Source organism: Pelobates fuscus, chromosome 6 (genome assembly GCF_036172605.1).
Source record: "Pelobates fuscus isolate aPelFus1 chromosome 6, aPelFus1.pri, whole genome shotgun sequence".
NCBI lineage: Eukaryota > Metazoa > Chordata > Amphibia > Anura > Pelobatidae > Pelobates > Pelobates fuscus.
The window spans coordinates 209,250,509-209,268,359 of record NC_086322.1 but is presented as its reverse complement, the minus strand read 5'-3'; the positions used below and the strand labels follow the sequence as shown (position 1 = coordinate 209,268,359).

The following is a 17,851-nucleotide window of genomic DNA, read 5'->3' as shown; positions in this document are numbered from 1 at the left end:
TCTTAATCTGACCCTGGGATACATCCATTAAAAAATTGGAGCCACCCAGAAGCTTTTTACCTTCTGCTGGCTGTGGCTGGTGGGAGTTGGGGGCCTGCTCTCCTGGTCTGGCCCCATCCTCACGACTCCCTCCTCCTCCCGCACGGCACAGTCTTGGTGTGTGACCTGGGAGGAAGCGACACACTGTCACTTCCTCCCAGCTCTCCCTGCGGATAGAAGGGGCCCAGTCGCGCTGTTTAAACGCCACAGCGCATGACCGAGCTCATCATTGCACATGTCCAGGGCCACCCGATAGACCTTCACACAGGTTCCTGACCCTTGCGCTGAAGCTGCACCATCGCTATGGGTTGGGAATTCTTGTTTTAGGTGCCGCCCCTGTCAGTGTGCTGCCTGGAGCTGTGACTACACAGCAGTCAATGGACAGGCTGGCCCTGGCTGAGAGTAACTGATTTCAGATCACTTCCTTTTAGCAGTTATGAAGGAGAAACCATGCAGAAGGAGAGCAGCTGTCTGAAACATGTTCCCTTGCCATGTGCCTGGCCATCCGTGTCCCCATTCCACCAGGGAAGTCCCTTTCCTGCTGCTAAATAGTAAGCAAAAAAGATTTTTGCTAAACATGACATCATTGTCATGTATAGTTGTAGTAGTGTGTCCTACAGTTTGTCTCCAGCAGTGTGTGTGTGTGTGCGTGAACCATTGTGTGTGAGTTCAGCAGTGTATGTGGCAATGTGTAACTGTACCCTCGCAGTGTACATTAGAGGGGTGCAACAAATACAAAAATTTTTTGCACGTATACACCGTATAACAGAACCCACATGGGTATTGAAAAACCACAGGAACCCATGGATTCTAAAATGTTATAACCCTCTCTTAAAAAAAACCTGAGGTCACTTACTTTGGGCTCCGCTCCCCCTCTGTGATCACTCCTCCCCGGAGCTGCAGCACCAATACATAACATGGCAACATACACAAAATCAATAAAAACTAAAAAGAAATAGGACCAGCATGCCAAGGGACTTCAAAGTCTTGTATTGGAACAGTTCTGCTAAAAGCCTACTCCTGCTATACAGGATACACCTGTTCTTTCACTCAGCGCTTACTGTTGTAGAATTCAGTGTTAGGAGCATATTTCAAAGTTATACTCCTGACACCATAACCAAGGAGAATTTGTGTGCAGTCCCATTGTTATTTGTTAAATAGTTTTAACCGGATTCTCCAGCATCCAAAGCTTACTGCCTGCCTGAGACATCATAATGAAAATATTTAATTTCCTCATTATCTGTCCGAAATGGTGACATTGTGCAGTGATAGACTCTGAACACTGTCGTATAGGAGGATTGGACTTTAGCTGGTTTGCTGTTAACCCTTCAGGGCCATTGAAATGACATAGGCTCCCTTTATTTAATCCAGTGATTGCTTCTTTGTCAAACTTCTTAAAAGAGAAAACAGCTCCTTAACCGCCAGGTCTGTGTTTCCTGGTTTCTACAAGGGAGCTTGTAGGCTGCACTTTGGGTGGATGCAGTTCTCTTTAAATACTCCCTTGTGGCACTGGATCAAGATGTCAGGGTACCTGCGGTCTCTACCTCCGAAAGAGGTAGAGACTTAGCTGTTCCTCCATCCAGACGGCCTGATGGCTCCCTTTCCCACGGTCTATCCTGTCATGCAAGGCCGGCCGCGAGGGAGTGACTGCCTTTTACAGCATCTAGGCAGGAAGTTGTCATCAGGACACTCCTCCGGAACGACCTGTCACTCAATTGCTGCAGGACCAATCAGGACGCCTCGGAGGCGTGGTTACTGCTCTGAACAGGGTATTTAACAGAGCTTCTTTCATTAGCTCATTGCCCTGTCGTGGTTCTAGCTTGTTCTAGTCACTCAGTGCTTGTGTATTCTATTATCCCTTTTGGTTTTGACCCGGCTTGTTTACCTTACTCTGCTTATCTCTGTTACCCTTGATTCGGCTTGTCTCTCGCTTACCTGTCTTCTGTTACCCTCGACCTCGGCTTGTCTTTGACCATTCTATACTGTACTACTTACGTTAGTACGGCCATTCTAAGGTCCGGTATACGTATCTGGCTACTGTTTGTACTCTGCGTGTTGGATCCCTGTCCCGATCCTGACATTACGACAGGGCCAATGGATCCTGCGAGTACAAACAGTCAGCTTGCCTCTCCTGATCCTAGGTTTGAAGTCATGGATCACAGAATGGATCAGATGGCGCTTGCGCTACAGGCTCTATTATCTCGTGCCAATAACCCACCAGAGGAGATACGTAATACCCCTGTTTCTCCTGTCGGTTCAGGTCTAGAGGTAGCCACAGTGGGTGCTTCTTCTCACATTACCCCCCCAGTACGCTATGCTGGGGCTCCTGAGAAGTGTCGTGGTTTCTTAAACCAAATTAGTATCCATTTTGAATTGCAACCTCGCTCTTATCCTACAGATAGGGCAAAGGTAGGATTTATTATCACCCTACTTATTGAGAAAGCTCTGAGATAGGCCAACCCATTATGGGAGAACGATAACCCATTAGTTTATAACTATAACGCCTTTGTAGTTGCTTTTAGAAGAACATTTGACCCTCCAGGTAGAAAGGTTAATGCAGCCAGATTACTGTTGCGTCTGAGACAGGAGAACCGAACACTGGTGGATTATGCACTAGAGTTCAGGTCTCTGGCGTCAGAGGTCAAGTGGAATGAGCAGGCGTATATGGATGTATTTTTGAATGGCTTATCTGAAGTAATCCTTGATGAGGTTGCTACCAGAGAACTCCCTGAGAATTTAGAGGATTTAATTTCGTTCATCTCTCGTATAGATGAACGTTTAAGAGAGAGACAGAACACTCGAGAGAGGAACCGGAGACCTTCTTTTAGGTTAGCCCCCGCTTTTCCAAGTCCTGACTCCACGGTATCTTTGCTTCCTAAACCTATGCAGATAGGGTATACCCGCCTCTCTGAGGAGGAAAGACAGTACAGGAGAAGAGAGGGTTTGTGTATGTATTGTGGAGCTAAGGGTCATTTACTCTCGAACTGTTCTAACCGCCCGGGAAACGCTCGCACCTAAGTCTCTCTAGAGGACAGGCCTTGGGTGTTTCTATTTTGTCCTCTACTCCTAATTATAAAGATCACAGGCTTCTGCTACCAGTTTCCTTAACTTGCGGGAGGGAAGTAGTAAGGGCTATGGCTTTGATAGATTCCGGTGCTGCTGAGAATTTTATCGACCAAGCCTTTGCTAGTAAAAACAATTTCCCATCCCAGCTTAGGGAGACACCCTTGGCCGTTGAGTCCATAGATGGTAGACCACTACTAGACCCCGTTATCTTTCGTGAGACCATACCCATTGAGTTAAATGTTGGTATCCTACACGTGGAGAATTTATCTCTTCTGCTCATTTCGTCTCCTTCCGTTCCCATAGTTCTGGGGTACCCATGGTTGAAAGAACATAACCCTATTATTGATTGGGAGTTAGGGGAGATACTCTCGTGGGGCCAGGGTTGCCAGGATCGGTGTTTGTGCAAGGTTTCTCCATTAGCTAATATTTTAATTCTTTATTTTTCTTGTGCATAGATTAACATTAAGCGTGAAGAGTCACAATAGCATCAGCAAGCTTGACCATAACATTACAGATTGTGACAGATTAGCTGGCACTTTTTTTGTTTTTTACATGAAAATATCGAACGAGTAGGCATCAAATAAACACGCATTGTTTACGAGTAATAAACAATAGTGGGATGACAGTTAACACATATTAGACATATTGAGTAGGCTGACAATAACGCTGTCAAGGAAGAGGTCTCGTAACATGCTACACTATAATTATTAATACTGTAGCTTAATATGAGCACAATTTTATAAATTTTGCAATAGCTTGACTTTCCAGAGTAGACTAATAGCAAAACTAAGCTAGTATAACTAAAACTAAACAGTTGTAAATGAGAGCAGGGCTGGTCTCCATGCTATTGGCATTGTATCAGCGCCTAGTAGATTATGGGATATGTATGCAATAAAGATGGGCATATAAAATATAAAAACGATGACAATAAGGGAGTAATGCTGGACTTCGAAAAAGTCTGATGAGGGCTTCTCCCGGCACAGCTGCAGTACGTCTCTCAGGTCGCCAGGCCTCCAGCTGTCTTCCCCAGACCGACTCCCGCCCACTGTCCGAGCCCCCCGTGGCGCTGTGGGCACTCAGGAGCAGAAACTGTCCACTTGACCCCCACACCTTGAGTCCGCGGGCCGTCCACTCCCTGCACCTCCCCATAACCACCCAAGACTCATTGAAACGCGTGCCCCAATGTCTCTCCCGGTGCCGGCCACATACTTGGGGCCGGCGCACACCTCTCCCGGCCACCGGTCCACCAGAAGGACTGCGCAGACCCACCCCACAGGGCTCTCAGCATCAGGGACAAGGCTTTCCGGGGACCCCCGACCCAGAAGCCGGGGCACTCACTTCTCCAGTGGGCGGGTAATCAGCGCGGAGGATCCATCCGGCGGTCAGCATTGCCGAAGTCCGCACGAGCCGTCCTGATCCGCTCCTCATGGTGAGTATTTCTCATTGTTACTCCATCTCCAGCCGTACAAAGGTGCATTTCAGCCGGTCCTAAAAGAAGAGGCTCCATAGTAAGCTCCTCCGCTTCTGACTCCATCTCCATCTGCTCAGGTCTGCTGGCGGGCTGTTCTCCAGACAGCTTGTGTCAGTATAGGCGAACGGGTATGTTCCAGCACGGTGCTCCCGTCGTCCGGAGGGCCGTCGCCATGAGGCCGGGATAACCCCCGCCGGCCAAAGGGGGGGAGCAGGGGCCGCACCACCGGTGAGCACTGTTCGTGCAGTCTCAGTCTCTCGCTGTGGGCATCCATGATAGGGTAACCCGACTTCATCGGTCCTCTCTCATGCTGCTTGCATCATGGCTCCCAGCCGCGTGTAGGCCGGGGATGTCGGCATCCCCCTTCCCGGAATGCCTTTGGTGGCCCGCGGGCATCCCACGGAAGCTGGGGTAATGCTCTCCACCATGATTGTGAGTATGTCGGCTTTGGGGCGCTCTGCACCCGCTTTTTGGCCACTTTAAAGTGCTCGGGTCTGGAGCTGAATCTTGTGGCGGCCTGTCCGCCCGGCGGCCCGGCCCCGCCCCCCTCCATTAGCTAATATTAACATACAGGAGAATCCTACTCAGTCCACAGAAAGACAAATACCAGATCTTTACCTAGACTTAAGGGCAGTGTTTGACAAGAAGAATGCCGATTCTTTGCCGCCACACAGGTCATTTGACTGTAAAATTAAGCTTCTACCCGGGACTATGCCTCCGAGGGGCCATGTATATCCTTTGTCTGTTCAGGAAAACTCGGTTCTAGAGGAGTATATTCAGGAGAATTTAGAAAAGGGATTCATCAGGAGGTCTTCTTCTCCGGCCGGGGCGGGGTTCTTTTTCATTAAGAAGAAGGATGGCACGCTGAGACCTTGTATCGATTACCGAGGCTTGAATAAAATAACTGTCAGAAATGCCTATCCTATCCCACTGATTACCGAGTTATTTGATTGTCTTAAGGGCTCCAAAATCTTCACCAAGTTAGATCTCAGAGGGGCTTACAATTTGGTGAGAATCCAGCAAGGTCACGAGTGGATGACGGCGTTCAATACTCGGTATGGCCATTACGAATACACTGTTATGCCATTTGGACTATGCAATGCTCCTGCAGTATTTCAAGAGTTGATTAATGAGGTGCTTAGGGAGTTTCAGCATGATTGTGTTATTGTTTACCTGGACGACATACTAATACACTCTAAGGAGATTGGACAGGTCAGAAAGGTGTTACACAAACTTCTGCAACATGGTTTATACTGCAAATTGGAAAAGTGCAGTTTTGATCAGTCTCAGGTAGACTTTCTTGGGTACGTGATTTCTGGGGAAGGTTTGAAAATGGATCCTGGTAAACTCCAAGCTATTTTAGACTGGCCTTTGCCCAAAGGACTCAAGGCTATCCAAAGGTTTATTGGTTTTTCCAACTACTATAGGCGCTTCATTAAGGGTTACTCCTCTATCATTGCGCCTATTACCAATATGACCAAACAAGGGGCTGATACTAAGTTCTGGTCTGAGGAAGCTCTTGGTGCTTTTAAGACTCTCAAGGAACTTTTTGCCTCAGCTCCCATTCTAGTTCATCCTGATACGACTCTGCCTTTCTTGCTCGAGGTCGATGCTTCTGAGACAGGAGTTGGGGCTGTTCTGTCTCAAAGGTTAGGGGTGGATAAACCGTTACACCCTTGTGGTTTCTTCTCTAAAAAAATTTCTGGGCCTGAGAGCAGATATGACATCGGGGAGAGGGAACTGTTAGCAGTCATTAAGGCTTTAAAGGAGTGGAGACATTTACTGGAAGGGACACTACACCCTGTTACTATCCTAACGGATCATAAGAACTTGTCTTATATTGGGGAGGCTAAGCGCTTGTCCTCCAGGCAGGCTCGCTGGGCTTTGTTCCTCACTCACTTTAATTATGTACTTACGTATAGACCTGGTTCTAAGAACTCTAAAGCCGATGCTTTGTCTCGTCAATATGAACCATCCACTATAACTGAACCACTTCTGTCCTCCATAGTTCCTAAGGGGAATATCATCGCGAACACGAATCTCAGGATTCACTCTCCATTGCTTTCTGAGATCATGAAGTTTCAGCATTTGGCACCCAAACAGACTCCTGGGGATCGACACTTCGTTCCTGCCGCTCTCCAACTGGAGGTGCTACGCTGTCTCCATAACAGCAAGGTGGCTGGGCATCCTGGCATCCGCAAGACTTATGCGCTGGTCTCTAAAGATTTTTGGTGGCCTGACTTACGCAAGGATATTAAAGAATTCATCGGGGCATGTGAATTTTGTACCAAGACCACGCTACCCCATTCGCTTCCATGCGGATTTCTGCACCCTTTAGAGGTTCCTGAAAAGCCTTGGTCCTGCCTGGCAATGGACTTCATTGTTGATTTGCCTATCTCTAAAAAGCAGACTGTCATCCTCACTGTGGTAGACAGATTTACTAAAATGGCTCACTTCATTCCCTTACCTAAACTCCCATCTTCGCCCGAATTAGCGGAGATATTCGCCAGGGAGATTTTCCGTTTGCATGGGATACCTTCCCAAATTGTCTCTGACAGAGGCTCCCAATTTGTTTCCCGTTTTTGGAGATCATTCTGCTCCCAACTAGGCATCAAATTGAATTTCTCCTCTGCCTATCATCCTCAGTCCAATGGAGCTGCTGAACGCACTAACCAAAAAGTTGAACAGTATTTATGTTGTTTCGTTTCAGAACACCAGGACGATTGGGTCGGTTTGATTCCTTGGGCGGAGTTTGCACATAACAATCTCATTTGTGATTCTACGCATTCTAGACCTTTTTTCCTGAATTATGGCTTTCATCCTTCCATCCTTCCTTCGGAGTCTTCTTCTCAAGGGATACCGTCGGTGGATGTTCATGTTGCCAATTTAAGAGAGTTGTGGGATCAAACTCGACAAATTCTTTTGCACAATTCTATGCTGGTTAAAAAACACGCTGACAAACGTAGAAGGGCAGCACCGGTGTTTGTTCCTGGCGATAGAGTATGGTTAAGTACTAGAAACATTCGGTTAAAAGTGCCGTCCATGAAGTTTGCTCCTCGATATATTGGACCTTACAGGGTACTGTCTCAAATTAACCCAGTTGCGTATCATTTAGCGTTGCCTAATGCCTTACGCATTCCTAATTCATTTCATGTTTCCTTGCTAAAACCATTAATATGTAACAGGTTCTCCTCCACGATCGCCCCTCCCCGCTCAGTTCAGGTGGAGGGTCAGGAGGAGTATGAGGTCAATTCCATCGTTGATTCTCGAATCTCCCGGGGGAAACTGCAATATCTGGTCGATTGGAAGGGTTATGGTCCTGAGGAGAGAAGTTGGGTACCTCAGGAGGAGGTGCATGCTCCCCGTCTCCGCAGGGCGTTTCACTCTCGATTCCCTTCTCGCCCTGGTGTATTCCGCCCGGTGGGCGTATCTGAGAGGGGGGGTACTGTCAGGGTACCTGCGGTCTCTACCTCCGAAAGAGGTAGAGACTTAGCTGTTCCTCCATCCAGACGGCCTGATGGCTCCCTTTCCCACGGTCTATCCGGTCATGCAAGGCCGGCCGCGAGGGAGTGACTGCCTTTTACAGCATCTAGGCAGGAAGTTGTCATCAGGACACTCCTCCGGAACGACCTGCCACTCAATTGCTGCAGGACCAATCAGGACGCCTCGGAGGCGTGGTTACTGCTCTGAACAGGGTATTTAACAGCTTCTTTCATTAGCTCATTGCCCTGTCGTGGTTCTAGCTTGTTCTAGTCACTCAGTGCTTGTGTATTCTATTATCCCTTTTGGTTTTGACCCGGCTTGTTTACCTTACTCTGCTTATCTCTGTTACCCTTGATTCGGCTTGTCTCTCGCTTACCTGTCTTCTGTTACCCTCGACCTCGGCTTGTCTTTGACCATTCTATACTGTACTACTTACGTTAGTCCGGCCATTCTAAGGTCCGGTATACGTATCTGGCTACTGTTTGTACTCTGCGTGTTGGATCCCTGTCCCGATCCTGACACAAGAGGAACATTTACAATAATCTGCACCCACCAGAGATGCAGACCACAAATTCCTCCCACTGGACCACCAGGGACCAGATATTAACCCACTGGGCTACCAGGGAATCGTATGATCTGCCCCCCTGTCCAAGGTAAGCAATGGGCAAAACATCATTTTTAAATTGTAGGTAGGATGGAACAATCCCCGCCCCCATAAACCCACACACTACTTATTGATGCACACAGTCACCCCACACACATGCATATTTTGAAATGAACACTACAAATACTATAATCACCATAGCCTACTTTAGTGTTAATGGTGCTAGTAGTACCCTAGTGCACTCCCCGATTAAGCAGCTATACCACTTAAGAACTGTTGGACACCTCTGCCACTGAGCCAGGCCTGGCCATGCAGGGTTGCACTCATTATCTGAAGGTGTTCATTAGTTGACACGATTAGCTTAAACTCTGAGACAGTCCTTCACAGCAGGACTCTGTTCTCGGCGAGACCCCAGTAAGTAATTCTCAAACTGTTCTACACTATTTCTACATGTTAATAAATATTAACGTTCTCTAAAATTCCAAAAGTAAGAAAAGTGGAAGAATTCCTGGATGAAAACCCTAATAAAATGGGGTGCGCACACCTATTGCTAGATTTAAGGAAACTCCAAGCAGCTTATATTCCTTGCATATGTTCTGGGCAAAAGGTTTATCTGCACATAGGGGTTTATCTCTAATAAAAAAAAAAAACGTTGCATTCACATTCACTTTTGTACCAGTTTTCTGCACATAGGCAATTTTCTTATGTATAAAACTGTTACTACAACTTTGTGCCACTTTATTTCCTATTACAGATTTTAGGCTTTTTCTTTTCTCCTACTGATTTTACTATTGATTACATTCACAAAATACAACAAATAATAGTAGTACACATGCCTACCAAACAATTGCCCGGGTTCACTGCAGGCGTCATTGAGGATGTTTGCCTTGGTTGGGAAAGTGTCCACAAGCAGAGCAAATCAGTGATTGCCGAAGGAGGAGAGTGTGTGGACTTGGGAGGAGTGATCACAGAGGGGGAGCGGAGCCCAAAGTAAGTGACCTCAGGTTTTTTTTAAGAGAGGGTTATAACATTTTAGAATCCATGGCTTCCTGTGGTTTTTCAATACCCATTTTACTGATTACCGAAAGCATTTATTTATTTGCAAGAAGCTCTCACAGGAACCTTTTTCTTTCAGGCCACGGTCCTAAAAAATGGAACAGAAGTCTATGAGGATTGGGTCAACCCTCCACCTCCCATATACATGCAATTCTACTTTTATAATGTCTCTAACCCATTGGAGGTTCTATCTGGGGAGGCACCAGTTCTTCAAGAAGTTGGCCCTTATACTTACAGGTAAATATATACAGAAATAATTCTGTTGATTTGTATGGCTGTTTAAAGTTTTATTCATTCAAACAGTTGGGAAGCCCTTGCTTAATTTCAATATATAAAAAATGAATTAAATTGTAGGGTGAGAGGGAGAAGACAGCTATCTCCCCCTTGTAGGTGCTTTGACTGCAAGGGGGAATATTTTTACATCTGTTACAATGGTCAATATGCACAGAATTGACCTACAGATTGCTAACCCAATGACCACTTCTAAAAGCATAAGTGATCATGGTGGTTGGCATAACCCTTTAAAGTAACTCAGAGACATAATGGTCTGAGATATAAAATAATTACTGCTGTCTTTAGATGTTTTTCAACTGTAAGTCTCTGCTGCTATTAAATTGAAAATCTCATCACTATTATTTTATTGATTATATCAATACATGCTTATGTTAGTTTACATTTATTTTGCTCCTATTAGGGAATATCGAATCAGAGAAAATATTGTGTTTCATGAAAATGGCACTACCGTGTCAGCGGTTAATCCAAAAACCTACATATTTGAATCTGACAAGTCTGTGGGAAATCCTCAAACAGACCTGATCCGAACACTGAATATTCCTGTTGTGGTAAGTTGCGCTGAGAGACGTTCGAATAAGAGGAACCTCAAACATATAGCATGTTCTTTTTGGGTCATCATTTATACTTTGTCGAGCCAATTAGATTAGAATTGCATTGGGGTTCTTCATTAATTGGGACATAAGTGACAAGTTTATTTAACATTTTAGGCTAAAATAGCAAAGTTTACATTTTTGCTGATTCAGTATTGTAGCGTGACCTGGGTAACCCGGCTGGTTTTTCTTTCCCCAGTAACTGGATGGGACACAGTTCCAGGGTACAATCTTTTACCCTCTTTATTAGGGCACGCAGCCTTTTATGCACAGACCCCCACAGGGGGTCTCCATCCACACAACAAAATCCCAAGCAGGAGGGGGCAGGGTGACAGATAACCATCTCCCGATACTAACAGGACACAGGGACACACATGAATACACATTACATACAAGGGGGATGGGAAGGGGGTACAGGGTTAAATAATATTGATGAATAGCCCCGGGCCCCACCTAAGATCCCTGCAAAAAGCGGGGCGATTGGATGTACAGAGCCCGAGATATCAGCGTTGAAAGTCTGGGGCTTGAGGCTTTGTACATCCCCAGAATTGGTTCCATGTTGTTGCTTGGTTTAGCCCGGCGAATTCAAACTTCACGCCTAAACCAAGCAACAACCAATCATCTGGAAGTGCGCAAACCAAATTGAGCCAATCAGCGTTCGGGGGAGGAAGAAGTTTTGCCGCCCAATCCGAAGAAAGGGCTTGAAACTCGGCTGCAGCAATCGGTGCTCGGGATGAGAGGGGCTTCGCCGCCCAAACAGAGGAAAGGGAGCAAAACCCTGTTTCAACAGGTGCTTTGGTTGCTTTCATTGGTTGCCGACGTCCTGCAGCGACCAATCAGCGCTCACTCGTGCCGACCATCCAGGAGAATGGCGCAAACCCAGTTTGAATGGACACTCCTTCTCCCATTGGTCAGCACGGACTTCCACGCGGTGAGCGGAGGCCTGCAGCTGCGAGACCAACTCACAGCTCCAGAGATTCCCCGCTGGCATGCGTCCCTCTCTCCGGTGGATACCCACACTTGGGTATCTACAGGAGAGGGCGTTTGCCTGGGCAGCCACGAGCCTAGCCTCGTAGCTCCCAGGTTTGAGGGTGACAAGTGATTATAGCTCCGTTAGCTATCCCTGGCACCGGGATCGAAGACAGTGTACGCAGGCCGGTTCAGTATTCGAATGCTCCCCCTGGTGGATGTTCGGTGATATGAACCAACGGCCACCCAGGGAAAGCACGCGCCGCTCGTTCCCTGGCGGTCTGCGGTTTTCACACCTCGTTAGCGAGGTGTGAACATTCTAAGTAAACGTTCTAAATTGAGTGCCGGGGTGGTCAAAAGGTGTTTTGCAGGATTCATAGTCAAAGCTACAGAGAGGGGAAGATTAAAAAGGGGAAACAGACATTCTAGGAAGGCACATCCACACATATACACAAGGGCAAGTTCTTCACAACTCACAATCTAGTGACTTTCCTGAATGTGTTTGATTTAGTACACTAGAATAGAGGGATAACCTGCCCCAGGATGCCCAGCTTATCATTGACTTCTGGGTTGAACAGAATGTATAGTGATACTGTGGAAATTACACGTTCACATTATCAAGATCAGTGAAGAGGGGCAGTCTCTGGGTGCCAGAGAGAGACTCATTTGTTTGTGATACCAGTCCCAGACAACTTGGAAAAGAAAAAGGATGTTACCCATAGACGTCTGGCAGCATAACCACTTTACTTAGCTGTTGTGATTATATTTTCCCCTTTAAGAGTAATGGGTTAAATCAGACAATACCCATTTAAGTATAAATGAGAATTCAGATTTAGTTCTTTATGGATGTTTTATTTATAGAGCTACTAGAAAGATATACTTATTGGACAGCAGTACGCCTAAATGGATTGTATAATTAAAAATGACCCTGTATGTTTTAAATCTCTGACCAGCAGGAGTTCATTGGCTTTGTTACTCTATCACCAATTCCAATGATCATATAGAATGATTGAAACTGGATTATAAACTCTTAGCCATACTGTGTCTGTTATTAGTTTATACGCAGCCCAGTTCTCTGCTTAATGAACTGGACTGTGCTATGGCTTCCACTGAGCCCTGGTAATATTTGTTCTTTATTCATCTCTTCCCCCTTTTTACATTAGACAATAATGGAAAAGTCCAAAGATAGTCTATCTATATTAAAGCAAACATTTGAAGCGGCACTCAGAATTACAAAAGAGGGAATGTTCATCACTCGTTCGGTTCACGATTTGCTGTGGGGCTACAGGGACCCAGTTCTTGCTATGATTCATGCCCTGTATCAAAATATTAGTGAAGATTTTGGTCTGTTCTACCAGGTAAGCTGTAAGCTTATTTACTGTTCTTAGTTCTTTTTCAACTTATTTATTTTATATCCTGTTAGATATAAATCTCTACTTTGTTACTAGATGACAGGGAACAAATATGTTACTGTCTCTCAGTAAATACCACAATGGATCCACTCACCACATAGGTAAATAAATTTCATCATGATTGCACTGTGTATTGATGAGCAGCATTACAGCCATTCCCATCAGGAATCGGTACATGTGTCATACACACATACACACACATATATATATATATATATATATATATATATATATATATATATATATATATGTCTATCTATCTATCTATCTCTGTATGTGTGTGTATCTATCTCTATCTCTCTGTATCTCTATCTGTGTGTGTGTGTGTGTGTGTGTCTATCTATCTATCTCTATATTTGTGTGTGTGTATATATATATATATATATATATATATATATATATATATATATATTCAATTTCTTTATTATTTTTAAAGGTAGGGGACTGAACCACCAAATTACAAAAGACAATGTAATTGTACTTTTTTTTTTTTTTTAAAAAACAGATGAACGCCACAGGTGATGGTAAATATGAATATCTGAGTGGGTCAGCAGACTACATGGAATTTACCCAGATTCTGGAATGGAGAGGAAGCAAGTAAGAGTATAGCATCTTTCATCTTTGTCCAGAGTCCAGTGGTAAAGATGTTGCCTTCAAGAAAAACTATAATTTAAGTGATTCTCCTGGCTTACCTGTGCCTAAAAAGCACATCATCATTAGCCAACTTTGGTCAGAATCACTAATGGCCATAGACAATGCAGTTCACTGAAAGCTAGTGCATGGTCACAAATGCTGACGTAATGTCCAAACACCAGGTAACTCTAAACATGCTCACAAACATGCTCATTCAAGCGGTGTGTTGTTTTGCAACACTTGTAAACCAGTGGACAATTAGTGCAAAGAACTACAGCCTTTGAGAAAGGCGCTTTTCGTAGCGCAGAAACGCGTTAGGCAGGCAGATAATGATTTTATAACCACGGCACTATTTTTTTGTTCACACTGTTTGGGGTGTTTAGTTAGGGAAGTAGGAGTTGGAGCCTGTATGGAGCGATTTATAGGGAACGTATAACCGTTTTTCATGGCTAAATTTCACTGATGACTGTCTGCTAATGTAGATAGTGTGAGACCAACTGCCATTCTGGTCTTATCTGGACATTCAGTATAGCCAGCACTGGGGCTGGATGGGGTTTTATTACGTGCTGCACTCTCACTATTTAGGATTCCTTTGGACTAACTTACCAGTATATATTTACTAGCTATACTGGTCTAGATCCATGTGTTTGAGGGTTTCTCTAGCATTAGCTACATATTTTCTTCTTGTAGCAAGAGAGTGTTTTCATCTGCAATTAGTAATCAGCATGAGTCACTAGGCAACACTGATTAAAGCAGGATCCTCTAGCATAGCCACTATTGGGGCTCGTATGTCTCTGATTGGCATACTGATTCTGAGGATTTATCTGCATTACTAGTCAGTGCCTGGGTGTCTCTTTAGCTCAAGCTTTGACTACAATTCCTGTCCGCCCTATATTGGGAGTATGTTTATTTGCACCTACTAGTTGACATGAGTTACTATGTAACACTGTTCTAAGCACTATCCTCCAGTGTAGCCACTATAGAGACTTGTATGTCTCTATATTATCATTGGCAATTTTGCACTGAGGATTTATCTGCATATACTAGCCAGTGTGAGTTACAAGTATGCTCTATTTTTAACCCTTATTAGGGTCTGAGTATCTATTTAAACAACAGCTGGTACTATCACTACTGCCTGCCCTTTATTGAGAGGTATTGGTGTCTCTCTCCTTTATATTTTCATTCGGCAGGGTGTATATTTATACAGCTATATACTCCTGTCCATACTCCTCCTATAGCTCCCTGAGCTCCTTATATCTCCCTTCCAGAGTGGGTTATTTATTTGTTATTATTATTTTCGTTCATTATCTCTTTTTTGTTCATGATTTTGTATACCGATTAAATAATTATTAAATTTTAACAGACAACTGAGATCTATATCTCACCAGTGTTTCCTGGACTTTCGGTCCTAGGTTTACACTTCCTTTTCTCTTTTTTCTATACAGTATAAGGGTTATCCCCTACTGAGATATGATCTGGACACACTGAATTTATCCCCGTCAGGGTTTTTTTCTCTTTTTCGTCAATTAGTGCAAAGAAACAAAGAAAATTACCCTTTTAACACTTTATCTGTAGACAAAAAGACACCTCATATCTTACCCAGTGCAACACATAAACACAATATCTACAGAACAAATCTAAAAACGACATAGTGCAGTATTGTCTAAAGTTTAGACTCTAAATAGCACAGCCATGGTTTGCCGTGATGCTTAGACAGTACTGCTCTGTATATTTGTTTGTGTAAATCTGTGGTCTCCAACCCAGTCCTCATGGTGTAGATATTGTGTTTATTTGTCAAAGCATATTTAGAGCTGCACTCTTACAGTGCAAGGGTAAGCCAGGAGATAATTCTAATTTATGTGTGAGCATTCTAAATGAATACACATAGATGAGTTATTACATGCAGTAGTCTATTTTTTACATGCAAAGGTTGGGTTAGGTGGGATTGGGCCACTCAATCGTCAAGTGCGTGAAGGGCTATTAGCTTTGTACCTTTGTCATGCCCTCCTTTAACATTTTAATTTTTCTTTACTGTTTATCAGATCGCTTGAGTGGTGGACATCTGACACGTGTAATATGATTAATGGAACAGATGGTACCTCCTTTCATCCACTGGTAGACAAAGATGACACTATTTACATATTTTCATCAGACCTGTGCAGGTAGGGAGCGTTGTGTACTTGGTTTTGGCTTCAATTACTTTGTTTGGGAACAAAAAGGATGCAAAAAAATTTGACCTAAATATTACAGTGAAGAAAGCATAAAGATTGCCAGAGCACGAATCAAATACCTGTTATGTACCAGTGTTAAGGACAACCCAATCCAATGACTTGGCCTTTCCAGACTTCAATCTTATAATCCCTAGAACTTGTATGGAGATTTAGAGGCAGCTTTCAGGTATAATCCCCCATATATAGACAGTATAACAGATAAATAAGTTGCTAGGCACTTATAACTTTGTTTAAGGATTGGATTTATTAGTAGCCAGAATAAGCCATTTCCCCCCAAAAATATTAAAATATCATATTTTAAAAAAACTATCAAAATATTACAGCCATTTGGAAGGCTTTAAAAACAATATTAAAGTGAAGCCTTTGTTTCTGTAATGTAAGTGTACTGTATTCATAAATGTCTCATTGTTATAGGGTTCATTGTGAACTGACCCTCTCAGCCAATGAATAATGTCCAACCTCATACAAAATTGGTATACTAATGTGGAAGTATAATCTTCCGCATTAGTACAGCTGTGCAGGCCAGAAGAACCTGTGATACTTTGGTACCCTATGTGCAATTTATTTTGTGCTCCTATCCTGACACAAATGTGCATTTATTTAAAAAACTTTTTTTTTGTAATGCAAATAGAAATTTTAATGTAAAGCCATGTGCATATTGTTATTTATCAGAAAAACATTTGTAGAAAAATATTTGAGTACATAATCAGATAAGAGCAGGTTATATGTAACAGAATTAACTCACATTCTTTCATTGATTCACAGAGCATTTTAAATAGCATAATTTGAGCATTCAAATGTGCATTTTGTTTTCTAATTCTATTGTTCATCCAAATCACCAAGTAAACAGAGAACAGGATATTTTATAGGCTATAGGCTGAGATGTAACTCTGGTCTTGAATAGGATGATATTTTAGATCCCCTTTAGTTTACAGTTGCATGATGCTTGAGCTCTCCCTTAGTAAAACATTTGGATAGTTTTTTTTAGTTCACCTTTAGTATTACCGTTACACAGTATTTGAGATCACATTTAGTATTACAACTGGATGGTATATGAGATCACCTTCTCTTTTTCAGAACATTGCCCACAGTTTATGAAAGTAGCAGAACGGTGAAAGATATCCCAGTGTATCGATTTGCTCCTTCCCAGAATACATTTGCCAATGTGTCTGTGAATCCTGATAATGCAGGTTTCTGTGTACCAGCAGGCAATTGCCTTCCATCTGGCCTACTAAATGTCAGCAAATGCAAGCAAGGTATGATATTGCTTAACAACAGAAAATATGATGATGTTTTAACTCATTCACACAAAAATCAATAAGTAGTCTAACATATTATAGTTCAAACTAGTTTTTCACACAGACAGTGAAACTAAAGTTAAGGGAAACCGCCAATCACCATAACCATTACAGTATGCCCTCCTCCCAAGTTAAACAATGTTAGAATGACTTCTTATCTGGCATCTGCTGGGCGCCTATAAAGCTCCTATAAAGAGCTAGAAGCTGATTACTCTCAGCAACTAAGCTAAGCCTTGCACCACTTAGTAGAGAGCTTCTACTTCTCTGTGGGAAATAGTGGAGGCCGGGACTGGACCCCAGGTAACAAGTGAATTTGTTCTGAACCGGTTTGACTCCTTATAATGGAGTATATACACTGATACATGCACACATGTACAAACTATATGCATGCATACACACACTGACACACAAAGACTTGGCCGACATACAGTCACAATGTTTGTCTAACGGTGTATCTGGCTGTGTGCTTTTCTGACTGACTGTATCTGTAAGTCTGGCACTAGGTACATATGTATGTGCCTGATAGTGTGGGTATGAATGTGTGTCTCTGTGTCTGGTAATATATGTGCGTGGGGTGGCTGCTTGTGGCCTTGATTTGTGTTTTGTGTAAATGGCTATGCTGTGTTTTGTGTGCGAAGTAAGGGATACAGAAATTCCAGATGATATTTCAGCCTTGTTGTTCCTCCTCAGTGAGGCACAACTGAT

At 43.6% G+C, this 17,851-nt stretch overlaps 1 protein-coding gene across 1 annotated transcript in view; it reads left to right on the top strand.

Annotated features, from left to right (window-relative positions):
• Positions 1–17,851, top strand: part of SCARB2 (scavenger receptor class B member 2) — a 35,923-nt gene that overhangs the window by 6,735 nt on the left and 11,337 nt on the right. The window contains exons 2-7 of the mRNA XM_063458696.1: positions 9,799–9,956; positions 10,414–10,561; positions 12,736–12,930; positions 13,490–13,581; positions 15,660–15,779; positions 16,926–17,104. Coding sequence (XP_063314766.1) covers positions 9,799–9,956; positions 10,414–10,561; positions 12,736–12,930; positions 13,490–13,581; positions 15,660–15,779; positions 16,926–17,104 — 892 coding nt within the window. The remainder of the gene's footprint in view (positions 1–9,798; positions 9,957–10,413; positions 10,562–12,735; positions 12,931–13,489; positions 13,582–15,659; positions 15,780–16,925; positions 17,105–17,851) is intronic.